Source organism: Coturnix japonica, chromosome 26 (genome assembly GCF_054131305.1).
Source record: "Coturnix japonica strain WE chromosome 26, WE-NBRP24, whole genome shotgun sequence".
Lineage (NCBI taxonomy): Eukaryota > Metazoa > Chordata > Aves > Galliformes > Phasianidae > Coturnix > Coturnix japonica.
The window spans coordinates 74,480-84,913 of record NC_140688.1 but is presented as its reverse complement, the minus strand read 5'-3'; the positions used below and the strand labels follow the sequence as shown (position 1 = coordinate 84,913).

The 10,434-nt window shown below is 49.6% G+C and overlaps 1 protein-coding gene across 1 annotated transcript; it reads right to left on the bottom strand.

The window, feature by feature from the left end:
* Window positions 1–7,610: 7,610 nt before the first annotated feature.
* On the bottom strand, window positions 7,611–10,097 carry LOC146756516 (uncharacterized). Its single transcript, XM_085524264.1, has one exon. It carries the CDS (start codon window positions 9,450–9,452, stop codon window positions 7,614–7,616), a length of 1,839 nt encoding a protein of 612 aa, XP_085380390.1. The 5' UTR covers window positions 9,453–10,097; the 3' UTR covers window positions 7,611–7,613.
* Window positions 10,098–10,434: the final 337 nt, after the last annotated feature.

The window sequence follows — 10,434 nt, the reverse complement described above, 5'->3', positions numbered from 1 at the left end:
CTGCCCCAGAAGTGCCACCTCCCGCCCCACAAGTGCCACCTCCTGCCCTACAACTTCCACCTCCTGGCCCACAAGTGCCAACTCCTGCCCCACAAGTGCCAAACCCTGCCCCAAAACTTCCACCTCCTGCCCAACAATTTCCAACTCGTGCCCCACAATTGCCACCTCCTGCCACACAAATGCCACCTTCTGCCTCAAAATGCCACCTCCTGCCCAACAACTCCAACCTCCCGCCCCACAAGTACCACCTCCTGCTCCACAAGTTCCACCTCCTGCCCCATAAGTTCCACCTTACGCCCCACAAGTGCCATCTCCTGCCCCAAAAGCTCAATTTCCTGCCCCATCAGTGCCACCTCCCGCACCACAAGTGCCACCTCCTGCCCCATAAGTGCCAATTTCTGCCCCACAAGTGCCACTTCCCGCCTTACAAATGCCACCTCCTGCCCCACAACTTTCACCTCCTGCCCCACAAGTGCAACCTCCCTGCCCACGAGTGACACAATCTGCCCAAGTGCCACCTCCTGCCTCACAACTTCCACCTCCCGCCCCACAAGTGCCACCTCCTGTCTCACAAGTGCAACCTCCCGCCCCACAACTTCCACAACCTGCCCCACAAGTGCCACCTCCCGTCACTCAACTTCCAACTCCCGCCCCACAAGTGCCACCTCCCGCCCTACAACTTCCACCTCCCGCACCACAACTTCCACCTCCTGCCTCACAAGTGCCACATCCCGCCCCACAACTTCATTCTCCCGCCCCACAACTTCCAACTCCTGGCCCACAAGTGCGACCTCCTGCCCCACCATTACCACCTCCTGCCCCACAATTTCCACCTCCTGCCCCACAAGTGCCACAACCTGCTCCACAATTTCAACGTCCTGCCTTACAAGTGCCACATTCTGCCCCACAAGTGTAGGCTCCTGCTCCACAAGTGCCACCTCCCAAACCACAACCTCAACCTCTGGCCCCACAAGTCCCACCTCCCGCCCCACAAGTGCCACCACCCGCCCCACAAGTGCCACCTTCTGTTCCACAACTTCCAGCTCCTGCCCCACAAGTTATAACTCCTGCCCCACAAGTGTTGCATTTTGCCCCACAAGTGCCACCTCCCGCCTCACAAGTGCCACCTCCCGACCCACAAGTGCCAACTCCTGCCCCGCAACTTCCATCTCCTGCTCCACAAGTGCCACCTCGAACCGCACAATTGCCACCTCCTTCCCCTTATCAACCACCTCCCATCCAACAAGTGCCACCTCCTGCCCCACAAGTGCCAATTCCTGCCCCACAAGTGCCAGCTCATGCTTCACAAGTGCCAGCTCCTGCCCCACATCATCCACCGCCTGACCCACAAGTGCCACCTCCTGACCCACAACATCAATCTCCAGCCCCACAAGAGCCGCCTCCTGCCCGACAAGTTACACCTGCTACAAGTTCCACAAGTGCCACCTCCCTGCTCGCGAGTGCCACCTCCCGCCCCACATGTACCACCTCCTGCATCACAACTTCCACCTCCCGCCCCACATGTACCACCTCCTGCATCACAACTTACACCTCCCGCCCCACATGTACCACCTCCTGCATCACAACTTCCACCTCCCGCCCCACAAATGCCACCTCCTGCCCTACAAGTGCCACCTCAGGCCCCACAAGTGCCCCCTCCCGCTCCACAAGTGCCACGTCCTGGCCCACAAGTGCCACCTCCCGCCCCTCTATGGCCACCTCCTGCCCCACAAGTTCCTCCTCTTGCCCCACAACGTCGACCCCCGCCCCACATGTGCCACCACCTGACCCACAAGTGCCAACTCCTTCCCCACAAGTGCCATTTCCGGCACCACATTTGTCGCGTCCTGCCCAACAAGTGCCGGCTCCTGCCCCACAAGTGCCAACTCCTGCCCCACAAGTGCCAGCTCCCGCCCCACAAGTGCCACCTCCTGCTCAACTAGTGCCACGTGCTGCCCCACAAGTTCCATTTCCCACCCCACAAGTGCCACCTCCCGACCCACAAGTGCCTCCTCCTGTCCCACAGTTGTCACCTCCCGCTCCACAAGTTACACCTCACCCCCCACAAGTTCTACCACCCACCCCACAAGTGCCACCTGCAGCCCCAGAAGTGTCAAATCCTGCCACACAACTTCCACATCCAGCCCCACAAGTGCCACCTCCTGTTGGAAGTAACCGCGGGAGACAAGTCTCATACTATCATGGTCAACAAGCCTCGTTTATTAGGTGTTACAGCATCTTATTTATACAATCAGTAATAAGTTCATGCATATTGCAAAAGTTAAGCTCAGGATTGGTGAATTAGACATTACTTCATCTGACCTTTGTGGTTAGTCTTATGGATACTTTTTCTTTGCAGCTTTGTCTACACCTTGCTACACATCTTGCTTTTCCCTTAGGCCGTCCTTGCTTCTAGATACATATTTCATCTTTAGCTACATACCCTGTCTTTTCACATACTGATTTCCCCACAGCTGCTTAGCTCGTGACCGTCCCTAGGATAAACCGTCTTTGTCTTTAATCACATTCATTCTTTTACAATTTAACTAGAGGAATCTCTTCATGTCCTTTCTCATGAAGCCATTCTGCATAAACACTCTCCACATTTCCCCCGTTTTCTTTTTGGACGACCAAGGATACATTGTATTTTGAGTCAACCATTCTCATTAGTGCATTTTGCAAGCATTTAAAGAGGCAAGGAACTATTAATATGATAGCTATCAGTACCAGACCGATTGTAATCAAATGCTGTAGTAGAGAAGTAAGCCAGGGGCCTAAACCTAAACTTCTAAGCCAGTCATCAAGACCAAAACCAGATTGCACCTGCAAACGGTTAGTTAATGCGTGCAGCGTTTGTATCTGTTTATGTATAGACACGGAGTGGTCTGATAAGTTCATACAACACATGCCTTCGAACTCCTCACATCCGTGCCCCTGTGCTAGTAATAGAAAATCAATTGCTGCTCTATTCTGGAGTGTAGCATGCCTTACTGAATCCACATCCATCAGTAGTTGAGATAATGCCTCTGAGGTGGCATTCGTTTGTTTTGCTAGCCAGCAGCCTAAACCATTTAGCATGGCTAATGCTTTAGCAGCGGCAACATTAGCTGACAAAATAGAGGCAAATATTCTTCCTGTTGTAGACCAAAATTGTACCTTATCCTTACAGTCTGGGGTAAAGGCATGAGTCACCCTTTTCACTCTAGAATGCTGTCTGTGAATTTGGAGGATCATAGAAGTATTTGGAGTAAGCAGTGTTAAACGACCTAATGTGCATGGTCCTCCTATTATCTTAGAGGGGACTCCTGCCCAAGCCCGATCCCCACATATCAGAAACACTCCATAGGGCAATGTTATAGGGTTGTTAGATGAAACAGATATACTGGTGCTTGTATAGTTACACCATGCTGATTGATTTCTATATACAAGCAGGCTAGAATTTACACTTCTTGGTTTGATTTTTGATCTGTCAGGCCCAATTCGATAACTGCCGGTCCAATTAAAATATATGCACCAATCGGCTTTTACTGATCCCAAAATTTCTAATTCTTGTGGTTCTAGAGGGGCTACAGGAAAGTGTGGTATATATGCATCCCAATGGTCTGCGTAGCCCTTTGTACCTTTTGATTGGCAAGGCAGAACACCTTCTGGACATGGAGGAGTGTCCAAAGGTATGCCTACCAAGCAGGTAGAAAAAGGATTGCCAGGAGATGATAATGCTAAACATATGGCATCTTGACCCGTCTTGTTGGCTAACGTAACCCAGACGTTTTCCTTAGGCTGCGGAGGGGCCCAAAATGCACCACAGCATTGCAGCCAGACCAGAACTCCTAGGGCTGTTAGGCCCCAAGAGCTCTGACTGTACCGCCGCATTGATAGCTTATGACGCGAGACCTCCTAGCAGCTCGAGCTCTCTGAGCGAATCTCTTAAGCACCCAGCAAATACGGGTCACTGATATAGCATCTGGCGATTGATCTTCCTCCGATTCTGACTCTAGCGGTTGGTCTTCTGCACACCAGGTTTTATCACACTCTCTGCACCACAGAAAGTGTTGGTTAATGTAAAAGACTGATTGGTGGTACCAACCCAATTTTCCACAACCACCACAAAGAAGCAACGCTTGAGCCTGATGCTCACGCACACCACATCCCCAACACCTGTAATATCTATTAGATGGAATCAGTCCTCGTATGTTAACCAACGCATGTATCAGTTCCATATATGGACCATAGAAATTTTGAGTCACTGTTGACTGAACATGCCGAATGAAGGTCTGGAGTGGCTCCTCAATCAGCTGGAGACACTCTTCCAACTTTTCTGCAGTCACCGATCTGTAGTCAGTCATCCAGGTTCACTGTGCTCTCCGGGATGCGATGGCGTCACCGGCTTGGTCCAACGAGCAGGAATCCACTCAGAACCTGTAGGGGTTGAAACACAAAGGTAGCCTCGCCCTAAATAAAGCACTCTTGCAGGGCCTTTCCATTCCCCAGTTTTCAAGCATCTATACCTAACCCACATTTCTTCTTCAAGATGCTTCTCTGATTCTGGGCTCTGTAACTTATGTTTTTCGGCTGCAGGACAATCTGAGGATCCTATTATGCATAAATGATTCAATACAAACAGTGCCTTAGCAAGCCTTTCCTGCATGTCCTGAATTTCTGAGAATTTCTTGAGATAAGTTTTCAAGGTGCTATTTGCTCGTTCAACTATTGCCTGCCCTTGTGGATTGTGTGGAATGCCAGTAATATGTTTAACACCCCATTGTTGTAGAAAACGTTGAACCTTTTGACCTATGTAGGCAGGACCATTATCTGTTTTTAACTGTTTGCATACTCCCATGACTGCAAAACATGCTGTGAGGTGTCGGGTTACATGGATGCCCCTTTCCCCAGCCTGAGCTGTTGCCCAAATAAAATTGCTGTAGGTGTCAATGGTGACATGCACATATTTTAACCTTCCCAGACTGGGTTCATGGGTAACATCCATTTGCCATATTTCATTGACTGATAAACCTCTAGGATTAACTCCAATTCCCAGACCCATTCCATTGTTGTGATTTGCACAGACTGGGCAGCTTCTGACAATGGCAGAAGCATCTGTTTGAGAGATCTGAAATTGCCTCTGCAGTCCTCTGGCATTCTGATGGAAGGTAGCATGAGCTTCCCTTGCCAGAGTAAATTGTGACATTGGTACTGCAACTGATACCAGCCGATCTGCCCTCTGATTGCCTTCTCCTAAACCCGTGCTTAATTTATGACTCCTGATATGGATAATGGAGTAAGGCTCTGTTCTGTTCCTGAGGGCTCGCTTGAGTTGTAAAAATAACTCATATAATCGCTTGTTCTGAACCTCCTTAACAATTGCATCCTCAATTCTTGAGGCCACCCCTACTACATAGAGAGAATCTGAAACCACATTCAAAGGCTCAGTGATATTAGAAACAGCCCACACTACAGCAAGAAGTTCTAGTGTTTGTAAACTGTCTTCAGGGACCGCCTCCAGTGTGTGTTGCTGCCAAATTCCCTTCTTTTGCCAAACAATAGCTGCTTTGCGTGTCTTTTTCCCAGCGTCAGTGTAAACAGTTACAGCTTCCGAGATGGGTTTGTCCCTTCGCAAAGGCACGCCAATCCAGCTCCATTCACCGATCCATTGCAATGCTCGTGGAACAAGTGGACCTGTTTCTATTTTAGCTCCCAAGGCTAAAAGCGCTTCAGCTAGATCTGGCGAATTCAGCAAATACCAGTCTAGCGTTGCTTTTTCCATGGGAAGATAAACTGTCTGTGGTTCCAGACCGCTAATTTCCAATATACGCATGCGGCCTTTTTTGACCACTGCTGCCAGATTTTCAATTTTTGTGGTTATTGTTTTCCGTTTTTGAAGAGGTGGCGAAATCCACTCCAGGACCCTTTCCCCCGTTTTCTTTTTATGCTGAGTAACTGCACCAAGGAGATGCATATCGCTGCTCCAAATGGTAAGAGTCAATGGTACTGTAGGGTCCATGCGGGAAACGAACCCTTTGGTAATACAGTCTGAAATTTTTTGTAGCACCTCCTTTTGTTCTGGTATAAGAGTCACTGGGGTGCAAGGGTCCGTGCCTTTCAGCAGGGGCAGCAGTTTTTCTAGCAGCACATTTGGGAGACCTACTATTGGTTTTAGCCATTGTAAGTCTCCAAGGAGTTTTTGTGCATCATTAAGGGTAGAAATGTCCGTAGCAATGGTTAATTTTTGCGGTTTCACCTGCTTATTGGTGATTTGCCATCCCAGATATTTCCAGGGCGTGGATTTCTGTACCTTTTCAGGAGCTATAACTAAAGAGGAGGTTGCCAGCACTGCTTTGATATGTTCAATCTGAGAGTCTGTGAATGGATCCTTTTGAGCCAGAAGAATATCATCCATATAGTGATAAATAATAGTGTCCGGCATTTCTCGGCGTAACGGTTGCAGTGCTGCGTCGACATACAGCTGGCAAATGGTTGGGGAGTTACGCATTCCTTGTGGTAACACTGTCCATTCAAATCGCTTGTCGGGTTCTCCCCTATTTATCGCTGGCAGAGTAAAAGCAAAACGTTTTGTATCCTGGGGGTGTAAGGCAATTGTAAAGAAACAGTCTTTCAGGTCGATGATGAGGATGGGCCAATTCTCGGGAATCATAGAAGGGTTGGGTAATCCGGGTTGTAGCGCCCCCATGGGCTCCATCTGGTCGTTGACAGCCCTTAGGTCGTGCAATAGACGATATTTTCCAGATTTCTTTTTGATTACGAATATCGGAGTATTCCAAGGGCTAGTAGACAGTTTCAAATGCCCCTGGGCAAACTGCTCCTGCACAAGTTGATGTGCTTGCTGAAGACTTTCCCTTTTTAGTGGCCACTGCTTAACCATGACTGGAGTTTCTGTAGTCCATGTAAGTGGTAGTGGGAAAGTCCAAGCAATGGCCATTATACTAAAGGGTGTTCATTGGTAAGAACAAGACCCAGTTGAGCCAGCACGTCCCTGCCGATAAGGCAGGATACCGTAGGTGGAAGTAGTGTAAGTGAAAAAATTGCTGTGGCTCTCCTGCCATCTATTTCCACTGTGAGCATGGGGGTTCGGCTTGCCAGTGTCATTCCTCCGACCCCTGACACTGTGGTAGTTGAAGATTGAAGCGGCCAGTCAGACGGCCACTCCCCTGGGGTGATAATTGATGTATCCGCTCCTGTATCCAAAAGTCCTGTCAGAGTAATACTCTGATCACGGTAGTGCAGAGTGCACGATTTTTTCGGGCGCGTTGATAAATCAAGAGTAAGCAAAGTTAATTTCCCAGTTGAGCCAAATGCTCCCTGTTTTCTTGGCTCTTGTTTAAGGGGAGTCAGTCCTTTTGCTAACTGCGGCAGCGGCACTAATTGAGCTAGACGCTGCCCTTTAAGTATTTTTACAGGCGGGTAAGGGGTGTGTACCATGATCATAATTTCCCCTTGGTAGTCCGCATCTATTACTCCAGGTAAAACAAACAGTCCCATCATGCTGACAGACGATCTACCCAATAACAGTCCTCCTACTGCTTGTCCATTAATCATGACAGGGCCAAATAGTCCAGTAGGAATCCGATAGGGCTGATTAGTCAAAATAGTAACATTTACTGAGGCTGCCAAGTCCAAGCCGAGGCTCCCGCTGGTGGCAGGTTGGGGTTGTTGCTGTTGGGGGTTGCCGATACTGCAGCTGCTACTTGTGTCCGAGCGCGGCTGCTGCTCGCGCTGCTTTTCGAGTTTCCCGACCTGTTATAGCAGGCAGCAGCGTTGTGAGTGTTGGATCGACATTTGCTGCACCAAATCCCAGTGGCTTGGCAATCGCGACGAAAATGTCCAGTTTTTCCACAACGGAAACATTTCATACGGAGGCTGTTCTGCGAGCGTGGGTTTGTAGCGACTGCAGCTTGGAGGGGTGCAAGGGCTGCTAGAACCTGAGTATGTGAGGATTTTGATTGCTCCTGAAATGCTTTTGCCTGCTCCTGCAACCCCTCACTAATTTTCTGCAAAGCACTCACTAAGAATGCCTGGGTTCCAGTTGGAACCGAAGCAGCCTTTTCTAACAACTCAGGGATCGACCAATCTCCGGGCAATGTATTGACCAGGGATCGGGTTGAGGAATTACCATTTTGAAGCACACATTGTTTAATCAAAGCCCCTTGCATATATTCCGGAACACTAGCCTTCTTAATGGCATCCACAACTTTATCTATGAAATTACCTAGCGGCTCCTCACGTCCCTGTTTTATTCCCATGTAAATGGGCGTTCCTCCCGGAGCTTTTATACTATCCATAGCTTTCCTGGCTAAATTCATAGTTTCTCGCAAAACTTCAGGGTCAGAAATCGCCTGAGCCTCTATTCGAGTCCATGCCCCAAGACCCAACAATTGTTCCATTGTTACACCTGCTAAGGGGTCTCCTGGTCCTCTCTGAACTGCTGCAGACGCCACAGCTAACTGATGCCAATGAGCATTAAACAATATTAACTGATGAGGAGTATAAATCAATTTCGTGATACTTCTAATATCTGCTGGGAGAAGGATATGTGCACTAAAAAGATAATCTAGCATTTGCCTGGCCGGTTCACTAGTCACTCCATATGACCCTACAGTAGCTCGCAACTGTGATAACATCTTCCAGTCTAGAGACTGAATCTCAGCCTGAACTCCTCCCTGCGGCAAGGGAGCATAAACAACAGGAAATGCAAGATTCTCAGTCGCTGCCTGTACTAATTCATTATCACCATCCTCTATTCCGCGCCTTGCCAGCATAGACCACAACTTGCGCCTTTCCCTTGCAACAGTCCCCACAAAATCAGACCCAGCTCCAGAGATCGGACCCGACCCGCGCAGAACTGACAGCTCCGGAGCTACCGAAAGCTCAGAGCAGCCGGACGGCTGCGGCTGCGGCACAGACGGTGCCGAGACAGGGAGCGGCGCCGAGTCGGCTCCGGACGGCGGAGCTCCGGACAGCGAAGAGGGGGGGCTAGAGGAGACCTCTGCGGGCTCCGTTGCTAGGTCAGCCTGCACTTCGCGAGGGGGTGCAGAGGGCACTGCGGCTGCAGACGGCAGAGTAACGGAAGAAAAAACAGGGGGGTTTGGAACGCTAGTGCCCCATGGCAGCCCATAATCTTGATTCTGTTTTTGCGCAGCTTGAGCTTCCTGAGCTGCCCTTTTTTCCGCCTGACTCATCAACAACTCATTATGCACTGCTTTCCACAACTTACTTATCTTTTTTGCCGACTTATCATCATCTAAAACTAACTCCCACAACTTATCCCCATACCGCCGCCACTCCTCTAATGTATGCACTAAGTGGGGGTTTGCAAAAAAGCCATATGAGACCGCGTGGCTCAATAAAGCAGGGAGATCCTTTTCTAAGTCTATACCCTTAAACTGTCTCCGCCTAAGAAAAGCGGAAAATAAATCATATGCTGCTTGCCTGTCCATTTTTACTCACGTCGGTACCGTTGCAGCCCTCCAGGCTTCGGCAGCACGTGTCGGTCGAGCCCACCTGTCGTGGTCGCTCGAGACGCGGAGCTCCAATTTTAGCTCTTTTCGTCGTCCGTCGGGCTGTGAAATCCGGACCCGAACCCAACGCAGTTCTTCACCCGTGGCGCCCTTTTTTCCTTATCACGTCGGGGTCACCATTTGTTGGAAGTAACCGCGGGAGACAAGTCTCATACTATCATGGTCAACAAGCCTCGTTTATTAGGTGTTACAGCATCTTATTTATACAATCAGTAATAAGTTCATGCATATTGCAAAAGTTAAGCTCAGGATTGGTGAATTAGACATTACTTCATCTGACCTTTGTGGTTAGTCTTATGGATACTTTTTCTTTGCAGCTTTGTCTACACCTTGCTACACATCTTGCTTTTCCCTTAGGCCGTCCTTGCTTCTAGATACATATTTCATCTTTAGCTACATACCCTGTCTTTTCACATACTGATTTCCCCACAGCTGCTTAGCTCGTGACCGTCCCTAGGATAAACCGTCTTTGTCTTTAATCACATTCATTCTTTTACAATTTAACTAGAGGAATCTCTTCATGTCCTTTCTCATGAAGCCATTCTGCATAAACACTCTCCACAACCTCCCACCCCACAACTTCCCCTTCCCGCCCAACAACAGCCTCCTCCTGCCCCACAAGTGCCTCCTCCTGCCACACAAGTGCCACCTCCTGCCCCACAAGTGCCACTTCATGCCCCACAAGTGCTACCTACTTCCCCACAAATGCCACCTCCTGCCCCACATCATCCACCTCCTGCCTCACAAATGCCTCCTCCTGACCCACAATTGCCACCTGCCGCCCCACAACTTCCACCTCACGCCTCACAAGTGCCACCTCCCGCCCCACAAGTGCCACAACCCGCCCCAAAAATCCAACTCCTAACCCACAAGTGCCACCTCCCGCACCACAAGTTCCACC

Bases quoted from the DNA above. Each gene is read 5' to 3' on its own strand.
- LOC146756516 (XM_085524264.1), bottom strand. From the start codon at position 9,452: ATGGACAGGCAAGCAGCATATGATTTATTTTCCGCTTTTCTTAGGCGG.